Here is a 17290-nt window from a genome sequence, read left to right as displayed (position 1 = left end):
GTCTTGGTCGTTGTTGTACACTGGAGTTTGGGAGATACGCACGAGTGGATTAGCTTCACAGGGATGAGAATATAGCCAGATAATATGAGGCAGAATTTAGGTACAGATAAATATACAAATCCTAAAAGATGTAACCGGAAGTTAGAGTGATGAAGAAAAAATTGCAGGCCACTCTTCAGCTACACTTTAAGGGTATGACGCGATAGCGCAACGAGCTAATAGACACCTTTAGCATATCGTGTACCGTGTTGCCGTTACCGTTACCGGAGTACCGGGAGCCCGCCCACCGGCGGTGAGCACTCGCTGATTGGTCCTGACGCTGCGGGCGCGAGCACAGCTGCCGGGTATGTGGCGCCATCTGGCGACGCCAAGGAGATTTGCGCATGCGTATTGGCTGCGCGCAAGCTCTCGGTACTTCGGTACCGGTAACATGGTAGACAGTATGCTAAAGGTGTCTAATTTCTGTATGTGCTCAAAATCATTCTCTACATTGCATTCATTGATCTCTGGGAGTCCTGATACCCTTCCTGGCTCAGTGGTGCAGTGGTTAAGCACTTTCCTGCAATGGCAAGTGCTCCCAGTGGTGAGCCGTGTGCGACCCAGGTTGCCCTTCCCCAGCGACCAGTCACGTAAGCATTTTCAATTGACGAAGTGAATTCATTTACAACGATTTCATTTTATTTTCTTTGTTGCCCTGCTGAAGGAGTTCAAATCTTCCGCCGTTCCATGTGAAATGCTGCGTGCTCGGCACATGGCAGTTCCTTGGCTCTTCTTTTTTTGGTCCATGCTGCCACGTGCGTTTGCATATGGAAGCGGATGAGCGTTGAGGAAAACTATGATTTCCGGAGCACAGGGCGGGAGGCACGGATAAATGTGGCTTATATGACGACATCCAAAGTACAGCGCCACAGGCTAGCAGTAAACACTCGGGCCGAAAGGCTGCGCCAACGGACGAGTACTGCAGTTGTGTTCGATTTGGGGTGTGCATGGAAGAGAGTTCACAGAACGAGTCTTCTTCGGCAAGTACGATGTGGGGAATCCAGTTCGGTTATCCTATACTTGCGATAATTGATCACCAGATTTCTTTTCTTTCGAGTCGTTTCGGACCCATTCTTGAGAACTTTACATCAATCTAGGCTGGGCAAATATTTACTGAATTGAATTCGCTCAACCACGCAAATATCTAGTAGATGTTTCGGTTACTTTACAGAGCTGTATTTAGCCTGCCGTTTCCTTAAGCCCGCTTCTGTCTTGACAGTCTTAGCACTGTATCTCTGAAAAGAAAATTATATGAGGATCTGTGTAATCTTTCCGCAGATCCCGTTACCGTTCCCTGTGGTGTGAAGGCCCTGGCCATAATGCTACACCCGCGTGCAAAATTATTCGCAATTACGGTGGGATCAAAGCTTTTTTCTTTAAATTACACACGCGCCCATTAGAATTAAAGACTTATCATGAGGAGAAGGACTTTTTTTGTATCGGGGAGAACACACATTCTTTTATTTGCCGACTATTGAGCATATTTTTTAGGCTGTTGAAGGGTTATTTTTTCTTATACATTCTCAAACAGACACTGAACTAAGTCTTCCTAGCAGATGCCTATGGAAACAGGTTTTATGTCAGTAGAAGATCTTGACTACATGCCACTAGATATGATAATGCTGCTGGCCTTCACACATTTCGCGATCTAGAATTACAGCTAGACATTCTGATAACGATGCTTGGCCTCTAAAGTCATATTTTGAAAAATCTACCAGAAATCTATTGAGGCGTTGAAGATACAGCAACCTTCAGCAGAAAGTCTTTCGAGAACGGAAGTGTTAAGTAATTAACCAAATTTCAGTTTCATTTCCAAAGGTTATGTAACGCGCTCTGCCCAGTGGACTGTTTGGTACATTGATATTTCTTCGTTCCCCAATTGGCAGCTAACGAAAAAAGCGCCGATGGCTGAGGGGTCTAAACAGTGGCCACCAATCTGATCTGTTCGCGCTGCCGCTGGTTGGAATCGTTCTCGAGGCCGTAAGTACATAGTTTTTATGCGAAGCATACTACTTTAGCTACCACTTCAGCCCTTCACCGTGGTTATGCGCCTCGAAATCACGTGATACATGACGTCACACCACGTGACATGATGACGTCACGGCAGTGGAGAAACGGGGGCCCACCTCGCGCCGTCGCTGTGGTTGTGCGCTTCCAAATCACGTGATACATGACGTCACACCACGTTACACGATGACGTCACGACAGTGCAGAAATGGCGGCCCACCTCGCGCCGTCGCTGTGGTTGTGCGCCCCCAAATCACGTGATACATGACGTCACACCACGTGACACGATGACGTCACGACAGTCGAGAAACGGGGGCCCACCTCGCGCCGTCGCTGTGGTTGTGCGCCTCCAAATTACGCGACACGATGATGCTTCGCATTCTCCAGGCTTAACCAAGTTAAGCCTCAGCCATTTTTTTTTCTGCTTTCTCGGAGTCTGTTCACCTACCGACGACCACTGCTGGTTTTTCGTCCACATACGCGTTCTAACTATCTGATTAAGAAATCCACTTAGATCGCATGGGCCCAACTCTCGCAAACACTGCGGCCGAAATATAATGTTTCTGGAACAACGTCAGTGACAGAGTTCTATATTTCTTTTAAGGGAACGAAGGCACCTATCAACATGTCTCTTGAACCGCCATTTCGGCTGGCCGCTATGCCGAGAGACAAACTAGAACCACGACTGCCGTTATCACCGGAACTTCGATACATACTCGCACATTGTGTGGACTCCCTTTTTGCTTTGTGTTCACAGCACACTCAAGACAGGTGGCGATGCGCCATCATCCTCTCAAGAGATAAGGAGTGCTTATCCATATCTTCACCGAACACGCCCACGCCCTTTGACGTCGCGAAACCGCAATTCTCTGGAACCGCCATGGGAAACACCTAATCAAGTTTTGATCATGTGAGCGCGCAAAGCCTGTGCAATCGCAGAGATTTTACTTTGTCGTTTGGGCATTCATAGCAGCTTGGAGTCGTCGCCTATTGTTCTTCAAAAATTCAACCGGCTGGACGTAAGTAATCCATGACCTGTTACTACGCACATTCAGAAACACATAGTCATATTGCTTATTTCATTTATTAGACAGAAATACAAATAGAATTAGACAAAAAAATTTTCTTTACTGTACTAACACAGCCTCCTATTATGCCTTCCCTCTTGGCATGAATGTTTGATGGTTATGTGCTTATTGATGCCCTGAACATGTTTATTTTCGGTGCAATCTGCTCTTCATTTAAATGTGTTACAGGCATAACATGTACTGTAGCGTTGTGTGATTGCGGGTTTTTGTGCACAATGTAGCTGCTGAAGGGGGCGGGGACCTCCGTCAAGCCTCTATAGGCTTTTTGACCCCGCTCCTCACATCCTTGATGTGAAAATAAGCCTGATTGGAAAAAAAAAACTCTAAGTCTATATATAAATTTATGCTCCACATCTCATCCGACGTCGAAACTACCCTTGATTCGGACTTGGCAGCATTACGACCTTTTATTCTAAGTTTCATTCTGAAATACGTCAGATGTGCACAGTAATCTCGGAAGCAAACGGAATTTACTGCATAAGCGGACGCTAGTTCTTGAAAGACTCAATATGTCGACTTGGCTGAAGTCAAGAATTTGCCGATTTGGCGCTAACGTTCCTAGCTAATCGGAAAACCGCAGCACAGACAACAGAGCTTACCGGGCGATTCTCCTTGATATGTACAGCTTTTTATCTTAAAAAGTCTGCCTGATATGCCAATGCGGTCTCTCCATGAATTACTGGGCCAATGCCTGTTTTATTCACTACTAAGTGTGAATAAAACGTGAAATCTAGGGAACGAAATTTTTTTGGATGATTTCCTTAAATTTTTGTTGATAGCTAAAGCAGGAAAGCCGTGCAACACGCAGTTTGCGACAGTTTGGTGTGGGGTGTATTGGATCATGTCCGCTAGTGCGTAGGCTTTGTACGTATCTATACAGAATGAGAAATTCGTCCCCTTGGCTGAGCTGGCACCGTGGGCCTAGGCCGGGCTGGACTCGGGTGTTATGCAGAGATTTACAAGCTGAGACTGGCCGGGAACAAAGAAAACTCGCCGGGCCTGGGCCGGGCCCGGGATCAAAGCAGCGGACTCGGACCTAAGTTCTCTAGCTTGGACTAGGCGTGGACCTCTGAATCAGACACGCTCAGCGCTCTAATCGGAAGCTAATCCATGAGCAGCTAAGCGTTTTGTTAGTAGTCTTATTGTTGAAATAATAAAAAGCTACCCATTTAAGGAATGAAAGCCTCCTTATGTGGACATTACCCCAATGCACTTGGCAATCAAAGTGGCGATGCTGTCTTGAATGTATTTGTTCCCAAGCGAGAGTTGACTGAAACATTTTCCTGCTGATATCTATAGAATGGATTTGAAAACTCTTTTTTTTCTCTAGTAGATTTTTAGTAGCTCTTGGGGACTCCAGGTATCGAAAGAGAAGAGATTCCTGCCTTTGTCTACTATCCACCCTCAATGCGTTAAAGAAATCGAGTAGTGGCGAGTCGTTAAAATTTAGTCGATAATGCCGCGAGGTAATAATTCAACGGTTAGATGTTTAGAAATGTCTATAAAATGGAGTACACCAAAAAGATATTAACCTATCTTGCATTTGAAAACTAGTGACAGATGAGAAAAGAAAGTAGCGTGTTCGAAGTCGCCGTACGAAAGAACCTTTTTTATGGTGGGGAGCGCGATAAGTTAAGGAGTAAGCCTGTTCTTAGCGCGTCAATGAGGCAGTAATGGAGCACTTGCCGGCGGGGCAACAGGCCATGTAAAGTGGACAAATATGTGTTTCAAAACTTCACGTAGTTCAGCTGAAAGAACACAAGGTGCAGCTCATGTTAGTTCTGCACTCAAAAGACGTGTCTCCGTCTTTCACGCAGGTGGACCCTCATGGCCGCATCCTCTCCTCGTGGGTGAGTGATGCCTCGGCACCGGTCTTCGAGAAACGCCTGCGCGGCTGCCTTGACGACGAAAGCGTCTTCCCTAGGTGCCGGCACTCGAAGTGTCTACGCGGCCTTCCGCCAAGACGTCAACCGCGCGCAAGACCCCCTCTCGCCGGTTCGTACCGGCACAAAGAGCGCGGACACTGCTGGCCATTTTACGCCGTATGCAAACGACGAGGGGCGATTTGTTTCCAAACTTGCCCAGAACGCTGTTGAACACCGTGCTGTCGAAGAGCCGCTCACTGACACTCTCCTTCATGCGCTTCGCACCATGGGAGTCTTTTCCTCTCCGTCAACCAGCTTTGGATGCTATGTACCGTAGTTGGCCAGTGGTTATGGCACTCGGCTGCTGACCCGAAAGACGCGGGCTCGATCCCGGCCGCGGCGGCTTAATTTAGATGGAGGCGGAATTATAAAGGACCGTGCAATGTATGATGTCAGTGCACGTTAAAGAACCCCAGGTGGTCGAAATTTCCAGAGCCCTTCACTACGGTGACCCTCATAGCCTGAGTCACTTTGGGCGGAGAACTCCGTAAACCAAACCAAACCACGCCAACCCAAACCAAACCAAACAAAAAGAACCGAGCGGCCACGACGGCGGCCGAAGAGGGTTTGCAGCCGAGCGGTGGCGCAGTGGTCCCCGGCGCTGGCCGTTGCTCCCCAGCATGCTCCCTGGCTGCGAGAGTAAACTGCCTGACGTAAGGCTTCGGCCCCGCTCTCCATCCATGGATGGATAATAAGCGAGCGGGTAGCAATTGCGAGTAGCTATTTCGCGCCCTCTTGAGGGAGATTGGTAAATTGCCATTCATGATCTGAGAGAGCCTGCCATATGCTCTCGACCGCATTCTTGTTTTTCTAGTTATTTCCCTCTCATGATCCGGATCAGCGGTAAATAAATTGGTAAATTGGCTTTTGAGGAAAGGAAATGGCGCAGTATCTGTCTTACATATCTCGGCGGACACCTGAACAGCGGTCCCTACCTGTCCTAAGTAGAAGTATTCTCTTACAACTTCTAGCAGCTCGCTACGAATTGTGGACTGCTCTTTGCTTGCTAGACTGTTCAACATTACTTACAACGCTACATTACAAAATTATATTACAGCATACATTACAACATTACAACACACATTGCAAGTATACAACACTTTTATCTTACTCGTACTCACCTATGGGGCAGAAATGTGGAGGCTAAAGAATAGGGTTCACCTTGAGAAAAGACAACGCAGCAAGCTATGTAAAGAAAAATGATAGGTGTAACGTTGAGACCCCAAGCAAGCAGAGGGTGAGGAACAAACGTGGTTTAACGACACCCTAGTGGCGCTGAAAAGGAAGAAATGGGCTTGGGCAGGGCATGTAATGCGAAGGCAAGATATCCGCTGGTCCTTAAAGGTGCACTGAAGAGGAATCTAAACTCGTCTTTTTGCCGCGGGAACTCGATCAACAAGTTCATAGTATTCTTAAAAACTGCGACCTATTGCCCTGTGTGGCCGATTTCCCTAATTAAATCGAATTAACGCCCGGCTCCCGCCTTTTTTTAAAATTCTCCCTCGTACGGTGGGCGGAGTCGACCACCGCGGGGAGTGCCTTTCAGCTAGCTCTGTGGAGGCTTTGCTTTTGCTTCATTTTGTTTTTACATTTCCGCGAATAAATAGTTTCATTTGCCGATAATATAACCGCAAAATAAGCTCGCAGAAATAAAAATACGCGCGGTCTATTTGCTTCTAGGGACTACTACGTATTACTCCGCCGATGGCAGAGCGGCAAGCCGCCACGGGACTGGGTGAAAGGCACTCCCCGCGTTGGTCGACTCCGCCCACCGTACGAGGGAGAATTAAAAGAAAAAGGCGGGAGCCGGGCGTTAATTCGATTTAATTAGGGAAATCGGCCACACAGGGCAATAAATCGCAGTTTCTAAGAATGCTCGGAACGTGTACATTGAGTTCCAGCGGCAAAAAGACGAGTTCAGATTCCTCTTCAGTGAACCTTTAAGTGGTAACGGAGTTGATTCCAAGAAAAGGGAAGCTAAGATAGGTGTAACGTTAAGAGACGGAAGTGGACAGAGTGGGCGAGGAACAAACATGGTATAATGACATACTAGTGGCAGTGAAGAGGAAGGTGTGGGCTTGGGCAGGGCATGTAATGCGAAGACAAGATAACCGCTGGTCCTTGAGGGTAACGGACTGGAATCCAAGAGTAGGCAAGCGTAGCAGGAGGCGGCAGAAAGTTAGGCACGCGAATTAGATAAAGAAGAATGCGGAGAGACGGCGGGCGCAGCGGGCAAAGGACAGGTATAATTCGAGCCATATCGCAGAGGCATTTGCCCTGCAGTGGGTGTAGTCAGAGTGATGATGATAATGATTTCGCTCCTTCGGAGTGCTGTCATACGAGCGAGGCACGCGGTGCTGGAGAGAGAGGGTGCCAGCTTACGTCAGTTTACATTCGCAGCCGAGGCGCAGTGGTCAACGCCGGAGACCGCAGCGGGGCCGCTCGGTTACTTATGGCAAAGACGTTGCGTCAAACGGCTGCCTAAAGCAACGGGATTGTTAGCGAAACTGCAGCGCTGCAACGCAGTTGCAAGCAGCGCACATCTCTCTGTCACTACCGCCTCGTAGCTGAGAGCGCGATTGAGGTGTCCACTTAACTGGGAAGCCAGTTAGGCGCGTTTTCTTTCCTTTCGTGACTTCTGCGCACAGATGGAAGTTGATTATGACGACGACGTCCAATGCACTGCGCGAGAGTTTGTTGCAGTTTAACACGAGGCCTGTTCGGCAGCAGCGGAAACGTAGAGTTCTTGCACCGTGGCCTGCGAAGCTGATCTGTTCGCCGCGCCACAGGTTCGAAATCCAGTCACGGCAATATTTATTTGATTTCTGCAGGTATCTGAGATCCTTCAGAAGAATATCAGGTTTTACAGGATTGCCAGTGAAGTAGGACTTTCGCACTAAAATAATGCAACTGAAAATACAAAAAGTACACAGTTAAGGATCGATGCCTGTTCTATGCGAAATAGCCAGACGTCATGTCCAATATTATAAACGTAGATAAAAATTCCAGTATAAGCAACCTGATATAGAAAAAGCTCGTACTGGAAGCAAATATTTGGCTGGCGATGCAGAAAATTACCTTTATTTACGGCATTGCACTGCAGTTAAGAGTTGTGATATTCGCTTGCGATATCTAGTGAAAGACACCTATACTAATAACTACTCCCAACCCCTGCATCTTGCAGGAGCTGAGTGAGGAGCAGGTCTTTTTTATCGCCGCGTGCAGCCCCTGGTGCAGCAAATCGGCGGCCGGAAATGCGCTCTCGGGCGGATGTTACAAGGCGGTGATGAATTTCGCTCCGTTCGCCCAAGCTTTTGGTTGCTCCCCAGGCTCAAGAATGAATCCGGAGAAAAAGTTTCATCTCTTCGACTGACGCCCTGCAGCCTATTCTTTACTGAGACTATTTTGCATTTTTCGTGGTGAAGTTATCTCTGCTGTACTGTGGGACGTTTTAGGGACACTTCGGCATTCATTTATTTGTTGTTTATTTCCTGCCTTGCTATTACCTATATGCACGTTACAAATTAGTCTCAATATTCCTCAATGACATTCTCTTAGTTCCTCCTCAATGCCTCTGACAATATCTGTCTTTTTCGGAGAAGTTTATTTCTGCAGCTTCAGAATATCGCATTCCATGCGACAGCAAATTACTATTTGCGAGCGAACATTACTGGTTTGTATTAGTCGCAATGTTTAGTCGTAATACTGTTTACCTACCTCTAGCTAGGCAACTCCTAGATCGGTAGAGTGTCCGGGAAGATGAAGTTGAAGCTCGGTATGGTGCGAAAAAAAGTGGGGGATTTGAGGAACGTAAAGCAAGAAGATACCCCAAAAGTGAAGTACTGTACTGGTACCTTTTAAATTAGAATAGGACTAACTAGTAACCACAAGCATTCACAAAAGTAAATTTCATGTGAATTCCAAACGAGAAATAAAAAAAAACGTCATGTACAATTCATTATGCTTCGACTAGCATTATAGTGTTACTTTTCCTTCCCTCAACTCCGAAATTTCATTTCGTTGGTTGGTTGGTTTATGGGGTTTAACGTCCCAAAGCGACTAAGGCTATGAGAGACGCCGTAGTGGAGGGCTCCGGAAATTTCGACCACCTGGGGTTCTTTAACGTGCACTGACATCGCACAGTACACGGGCCTCGAATTTCTCCTCCAAAGAAATTCAGCCGCCGCGGCCGGGATCGAACCCGCGTCTTTCGGGCCATCAGCCGAGCACCATAGCCACTGAGCCACCGCGGCGGCTTTGTGTTGTATTCCTGAAATAGCATTACGTTAACATGCTTAGAGGAAGAGATAATATTTCGTGCCCTAAAAGGTCATACTGCTTTTTTTTTTTCACCGCAATGGAAATCTACAGTTTCGATTTAATGGTCACAGCCGGATATAGCTAGCTGGTGCGCGAATAAAAGCGAATTAACCGAAGCTTCTAAAGCACTCAGTGGCGATCAAGCGATATGGCTACGCAGTGTGCGCACTACTCCCTCAGTGTCCTTCATTTTGTCACTCATGGAACACAACGAAATGCCCTCCACGTGTCCACTTGGCGTACGGTCACCTGACCCGGCATGTAATGCAGAAGCTGAGTGCTGTACACCAAAGTGGCGCCCGTTACGTTACGAGAATACCGCCTTTACGGCATGCACTAATACGAACCTGAATAACACCTCTTCCACATAATAAAAATGCCTGCCCATGCTTAGAAGTTATTGGAGCAAGATGCTCTTTGAGTAATCCCAAACAGCCGAACGCAGCCCATTTTAGGATTCTAGCGGCTGCCTGGACGATACTTTACGATCTTAACTCGCGAAACAAAATTCTGAAGCTTGACCGCATTGTTTAGTGGAGCATTGATTCTTTGTTGAGCATTAATGAATTTGGACGACAGCGAGAGTCGATAAGCTCCGGCAATTCCGGTTTCAAGTGAGAACTATACTTTCTTTGCTTTTTGTCAATCTTCCTTTCTTTCACTGAACTTAAAACAGAACTAAATAAAGATAAAGATTCCTCTGAAATTTTTCCGGGAACAGAAATTTAGTTACAATTATAACAAAGTTCTAACGAGAGGTCAGCGCTAGCTGCGTCAAGACGTATTAACCCAATGGACGCCACAGGTAACGGTAGTCGACTGTGCTTATTTATGTTACAGGTTGGCTTAATCACTGGTGTTTTCTCTCCAAAAATTGTGGTCAAAGCGTAGCGGATGTCACCGAGCACCGCGTTATTAGGCGGCATCTCAAGAGCCTGCTCAGTCTGAAGTCCTCTAACGCAACATCGAATCTGAATTGGAAGTGCTTTATGACGTTGACGCTTAAGTGCCCATGAAGGACGATTCGCGTGATACGATTCAAACCGAAGATGATGTACTTTACGAATATCTGCACGCACTACCATGAGCAACGATCTAAAAACGTTGACCATGAGCGGGGTTTTTATGCGTGTCTAAGCGAGGCGGCCGCAGGTCTATGCTCTGTGGTCTATCTTGCTTTGTTCTCGTTTTTCTGCGCAATTTTTTCAGTATGCATATCAACCATTTAGCCCAACTTTCTACTCTCCTAACTGTGGTCTATGGTTGGCGAGTGATCGCTCACCCGGTCCGATGAAAACGCGTTCAATGCTATTGAGAACAGTGAGAGTTAACGCCACAGGAGACAGGACGCCGCATATATATGTGGGGAAATTCGCAATACAAACATTTCTTCAAAAATATTTCTGCCGATCAACATCTGCGGCGCTGAGACAGCTGATACGCACAGCAAGCTAGCAGTTGCCTTCCTTTCTACAAATTCACCCTTACGATTAGCATCTACTCGAATAACAATAATAAACTGAACACAACGTGTCAGCCGAGTACTATTTTTATAAAATAAATTCTTTAATTATTTTATGCTCTGAATAAAATGCCTAAATCGTGGAATTCTAGTGTCACTCCAGAGGTTCATAACGTCGGACCCCCCGGTCTTGCGTCCAATCCATTCTTTAGCTTTTGTGATGATCTTCAAAGTAAAGTGAGCCTTCCAGTCACCGACGACACCCTCGCGAACAAAGCGTTCACAATCGAGCATTTCTTCCATTTTCTCCAGATTTTGGGGCTGCTGTTGCACATAGAATGACGGCCGCGTTGCCGCAGGTTGCTTCTCAAATTTCTGAGTTGCATGACTCGTTTTGTGCATCTCCAAATCTAGAGGAGGACGTCAGAGCTGTCCTAAATTCTATGAAATTAGGATCGGGTATTAGAGGTATCAGTATCAGTTCTGCGACATCTTCCGTCCTTCTATGACCTCAGTTCTATGCCGGTGATTCCATAGTTAGGACCTTCCTGATTATTCTCGGGCTGGATGAATTAACCTGGTTCCCAATGGTGATCCAGGGTCCCCTCGGAGGGCTGCAGACTAAGCGCACTTCCTAGCATCGGTTACAAGGTTTTCGAGCCATTGTGGTTCAGCGCCTAATGATTGTGATGGCTACCCTCGCCGATAACCATCAGGCGATCTGCGTCCCTGGTATCGAAATTCAGAACCTGTCAAGTGCAACTCGCAACTGTTTGGACTGCACCCCGGGCTGTTTGGAAAGTGTTCTCCTGGTTTCCTCGAACTAAGAAAAGGCATTTGATAGCTTGCAACATGCCTACATCTTCAGCGTGTTTGAAGCTTTCGGGTTTCCGCCTGAATTTAATGTATACGACGGTATTTGCTGCATTCAGGTTATTGACGCCTGCACTGTAAAAACTAGCCGTCACTTTGACGGTCATCGTTTTGTTTTTGGCGGGTCCTCGGCGTCATTCGGAAAAGACGGTGTCTTCGCCGTGAATCAGGGGGAGAGGGCAGCGCAACGAGGAGCGCAAAAAAATAAACAAAATTCTCGGCCTTCTGATTAGCTCTTCTTTGCATACGTCACACGACCGATGACCTATCGCGATGCGGTCGGGTTTGGCGCGGCGCGGACTCTGCTACGTGCGAAGCTTTTTTGGCCTCCTCCTCGTGCGATCTTGGCGTGGTCGGTGTTTGCGGGCCATGTTGCGGGCCTTGTTTTTTTTCGTGTCCTCGCGCCATTTTGTTTTTCCGCGTTGGTGAGATGACGGCGAGGCTTGGATTCATGGAAGCGGCTGCTGTCTCAAGCCAAGTGCGCCTGATTACGGTAGGTGTACTGCATGTTTACTATATTTGCTTACATTTTCCTTTCGGTACGTGTATGACACAAGCTCGGAGAGTCTCGTTCGAGCCGTCGTGGCGTGCACACCGCTGTGGCCGTCGTGCGTGAGCCCGTCGTGGATACGTCTCGCGCTGTGCTCGCCCGCTTTCCTACACAAGCGTTACCATCTCTGCAAACTTTCTTCTGTGCGTTCGTTGTGAGCCCGCTCCTTCCTAACGCGAAAGGTGGCCTTGTATGTTTCTACACACAGGTGGAGGGAACACGCGAGCCCGTTGCGATGCGAGCCGATCACGCGCTTGTGGCTGTTGTAAACAACGCTGTCGCGCGGCTGGCAAGATGTGGCGTGACAGCTATCACCCCATAGTGCTCCTTCGGTGCGTATTCGGCTTTCGAATTAAATCGGCCTCACTGTTTGTAAAACTCTTACTGTTCCAAAAGTATAGCACGCACTCATCATCTTGCTCAAGACGTGGCCTGCATCCAGTTTTTAGAACAGCCGCAGGGGCTCGATTGACCCGCATCGCGATGATCCCGCGTGTTCGCTGCCGTATTGGTTCTACCTGTAGTAAGTGCGTCCGCCTTTCCCTTCGTTTTTTGCCGGGACATCTCGAGCACGCCTGTATCGTTTACGTGCGCGCTCTGCCGCGCCTATTTCATCTGTCCGGAACTGTTCTGCAGCTCTTCGGTCGGCTGTACTCGCCCCGGCTCCTAACGCTGCAGCCATTGCGAGGCGGCGGCGGGCGGCCCGCTGGTTGTTGTATGTTCCTGCTGCACTGGCCGTAGTTTGGCATGATAACTCCGAAGTCCGGTGCACCTGCAGCAAGCTGTGATAGCTTCGTGCAAGCGGACCCCGATTTTCTAGAACGAGCACCTTGTTAGGAATAAATATTCGAAAACAAAAGATCAGGCCAGACCAAGAGCCTTCGCTGTCCTATAACCTTAAGGGTGAACCGAGTATAATTTCTGTCTTTCCTATGGCACAAAGCTTGCCGTATGCGTTGTTTGTGTTAGTCTTGAAATTACACAACAAAACTTTTAATAGTATTACGTGCTAGTAATTTTGTTCCCATGCAGGCTCAGGTGTGGGCGACATCCACCTACTTGCCCTTGCAGTCGACAGGGAGGAGTGCATTTCCAAAACCAGTCTGGACAAGGCAGTGGGACTCCTTCTTGGAGCCTTTCTTGGTTTCAACATCTGGTATCCACCCGGCAGCCCTCTCACTATGGAACGTTTGCAGAGGTAAATGAGTGTGAAATAATTAGAAAGACCCTTTCTATAAAGGTTGGTTGGAATTTCAGGACCAGTAAAAAATTTATTCAAATAATATGCATGACTTAAAATCGAGTACTTCTTCTTCGAACGAAGAAGCTTAGCTGACCTCTGGTCAGCTTCCTTGGCTTTGTGGTCTCATATAGGGTGCTGCAATACAAGGTGCGGGACTGATATCTTTTCTTTCAGGGATTTCTGGTTTATGCACTTGTGAGTAATCTTATAACTTGGCAGCCCTTAGCACAGCAAGCTGGCACTATTCATATCGTGCATCATCGCTTACAATGTTTATCAAATTTGTTACATGTTATTTCGTGTTCTAACAAAGAAAAAAACAGCGAAAACTGAGACACAGGCCGATGAGAAGGTACACACACTACCGCCGAACTTACAGCTGATTTATTTTTGCAAGCCCATATGCAAATGAAACACTCAAGCCCAGTTGTCATTCCATTCCCGATAAAAAGCCCCACTCTTTTTCTGTGATAAGGACAGAGAACCACTTATTCTTTTTTATAATTTGTTAGAAGTGTTTCAAGCAGTTCTTGCTAATGCCTGGACTTACCCCTGCTAATAATGTTCGTGCGGTGAAACAGGCGAGCATTTGCTACAGTCCTTCACATGCAAAGCAAGGTTGCTGCCGGTGCCTGCTTGCAACTTCTTGCCGTGTTCTCTGCGACGTTCATTCGGGCATTGCCGAGTCTGCCTGATGTATACTTTCCCACTGGACATATGGATTTAATACACAACCCTCATTACACACATTGTGAACTCCAATTGGTGGTTGGTCTTGCAGGCTGAAAACACAAACTTGATACCAAAATTTTCGGACACTCTTTCAACCCATGGGAAATTTTATGGAAGTATGGGACAAGAAACACTCAGGTGATCCTGTTCTTCGATAAAATTTCCCATGGGCTGAAGAGAGCAACCGAAAAATTTGGTGTCAACATGGTGTTTTCAGCCCCTCATGAGCTATCTGGTCTTTTCACCCGCATCTCTGGCTGTGCAGAGAACGAGCATGCAAGACCAACCACCAAACAAGGTTCACAAAGTGTGCGGTGGTAGTTGTGTATTCAACCCCATGTGCTGTGGGAAAGTATACATCGAGCAGGCTGAGCAATGCCTGAATGAATGCCTCAGGAAACACATTACATGTGAGCACAGGGAGCAACCTGGCATTGCATGTGAGGGACTGTAGCAAATGTTTGCCTCTGTTTCACCGCATGAACATTACTAGCAGGTGGAAGTCCTTGCACGAGCGAGGACTGGTTGAAGCATTTTTAATCAAAAAGAATGAGCGGTCCTGCATAAGCGAGCCATCTATCCTTAGCATAGAGAAAGAGTGCCGCTTTTTGCTGGGGATGGAAAGATGATCGAACTTGATTTTTTTCATTTGCATGGGCGCTTGAGCGAGAAAAAAATGGCTTCAAGTACGTGGATGAGCCCAAAATGAACCATTTGTAAGTCTGTCAAAAGTGTGCGACTTCTTCTGGTCCTATGCCACGGTTTTCAGGACATTGCAGAAAACACCTGGTATAATTGTTTATGTAATTCAAAATATCTTGGGTCATCTATGATGCTCACTCAGACTTGAAGCAAGTAATGCGTAACTCTATCAGTACATTTGTTGTACACCTTGTGATGGTCACAAGTGCTTTCCTCCAGAATGATGCATTGATCCGCAAAAGTTGTCCAGTTGAAAGGAATGCTTCTGATAACTTCCACTTCCAGACCTGCCCTCCTAAGACTGCCTAGATTGGTTTATGTGCTGTTGCCTGCTGATCAAAGCTTTGCCTTGAGGAAATGTGATGTGTACCTCTCTTCAACAAATTAAAGTACAGTGACTATGTTGCTTTCAAGTGGTAAATGTAAAGGTAACGTCGTGTATATAGCCTGAATGGTTACATTTACAAAAGGGTGATGCAATAAGGGAACAAGACAGTGCACCTTTCGAACTACAGTAAAAATTTTCCACAAGGTGCGATATATTACAGTGGTGGGCTATCGTCGCAACTTGACAAAGCCCATGCCTTGCACGCCAGGTTAAAGAGTCAGGTTAAAATTCATTGTTGTGCATGACAGCTGAAACACAACACAGTTCATAAATGGAAGTTGGACAGATGTGTTATCTCCCTTTTATAGAAAAGAGAATTATGTTTTGATTTCATTTACAAGTATTTAATGATGGCAACAAATTTGTTCCTTGTCATTTTTTGTCTTGGTGTGGCCCTTTTCTCATTGCTTCATATTGTACAATTTTGTACATATTCTTTGTGTATCATCATTGTATCTAACCTGGATATATGTTATTTTCTGTTTTTCAGATGCCATGGTTCATGGATGTTATTGGGGGAAGCACCTAAGGTGATACAGGAGCTGCAAGTTTTGACGCCTATTTTTGTATTTCGGCAAGTAACAAACCACTTATGAGCAATAAATACCTTCAAAGGATATCAATTTTTGCAGCATCTTTCATAAGATATTGCATAATTCAAGCAACTTTAGCTTCAGAAACTAACAAAAGATACAAGCGATCTTGTAGACTTCCAGTATTCTGGGTACCCTTGATCAAGGAAGGAGCAAGAGAAAGTTCAAACAACGGACAGAAACAACAGTTGAGATCGTGTCAAGAATAATGACCATCAGCTCGACCTTGCTTAGGCCTGTAGCAATACACACAAATATGGACCGTAACTGTACAGAATTATAGGTTGACTGTGCAGAAAACACACCAGGCTGTCGTATTAATCTAAGTGTGCTCGAGATTGACACAGAAAAATTTGAAGTATAGACAAATTTCTGCTTGTGTGTTTTCATCTTTAAAATAATGCGTAACACATTAGAACAAATGGATCACCACATGGTATTTAGCTGCAACCGCTACAGATAATCCAGTTTCTTGGTACTATTTTGGTTGCATGAGCCAATTGGTTGCTGTGATGTGTAGAAGTTGTTTAGGTCGCGTGAGGCATGAAAAAAATAATTGCTAATACGTCATTTGTTCTCATATCTTCGTGAATGAACACTATGTGTCAGCCATTATAGTGTAGTTTGATTCATGCCTCACGTGGAATAATCCAAATACATGTCACATGTATTGCTTGGCCGGTGAAACCGAAAGACATCTAGAAATTAACTAGTAAATTGCGGTTATGCACGGATCGCCATGCGTTGATCTATGCATTCTAATGTGTAACACATCGTTTGCAACCAGATTCGAAACTTAAATTTGGTGCCTGTTATTCCGAATTGATTCCACACTTTACATGAAAAGACCTCCGGCTGTCATACTGACGACATAAATGCATTTCAGGTTGACAAAAACACTGTATAATGAATAGACGCCATGCCGTCATATTGACAGCGAACCGTTTAAATGACGCCATACTGTAATATGAAAAGACATGAGGCCATCATTTTGACGGCTCAGTTGTATTCCTAGTTGACAAGCAGAACGTCAAAATGATCAAAAACACCGTCATTTGGAAATGACGGCCGGCTGTCATTTTGACGGTTAGATGCTTGGAAATAGAGCTGCCAAGATATTTACCGTCATTTTGAAGGATTTTTTTTTACAGTGTGGGAGACCTCCCCATCCCCGTCTTCCTGCGCGTTAGGCAGGGCTGTTCGCTCTCACCTCCTTTGTTTGGCTGGCTGGCTTATGGGGTTTAACGTCCCAAAGCGACTGAGGCTATGAGAGACGCCGTAGTGGAGGGCTCCGGAAATTTCGACCACCTGGGGTTCTTTAACGTGCACTGACCTTGCACAGTACACGGGCCTCGAATTTCTCCTCCA

At 46.3% G+C, this 17290-nt stretch overlaps 1 protein-coding gene and 1 long non-coding RNA gene across 2 annotated transcripts in view; both read left to right on the top strand.

Moving 5' to 3' along the window:
• Positions 1 to 2923: 2923 nt before the first annotated feature.
• Positions 2924 to 17290, top strand: part of LOC149332046 (sulfotransferase 1C2-like) — a 38476-nt gene continuing 24109 nt past the window's right edge. Inside the window, exons 1-2 of the mRNA XM_089557008.1 lie at positions 2924 to 3065; positions 4952 to 4984. Of these exons, the coding sequence (XP_089413134.1) occupies positions 4962 to 4984 (23 nt within the window). The 5' untranslated portion in view covers positions 2924 to 3065; positions 4952 to 4961. The remainder of the gene's footprint in view (positions 3066 to 4951; positions 4985 to 17290) is intronic.
• LOC149332047 (uncharacterized) lies at positions 11897 to 16609 on the top strand. The gene is made up of 3 exons (XR_016284868.1): positions 11897 to 12207; positions 13297 to 13462; positions 15820 to 16609. It is a non-coding gene; the product is annotated as an uncharacterized LOC149332047 (long non-coding RNA).

Source organism: Amblyomma mixtum, chromosome 8 (assembly GCF_055824585.1).
Source record: "Amblyomma mixtum isolate Tamu chromosome 8, ASM5582458v1, whole genome shotgun sequence".
NCBI lineage: Eukaryota > Metazoa > Arthropoda > Arachnida > Ixodida > Ixodidae > Amblyomma > Amblyomma mixtum.
The sequence above is the reverse complement of the archived record's forward strand: the minus strand, read 5'-3'. Positions and strand labels throughout refer to the sequence as shown.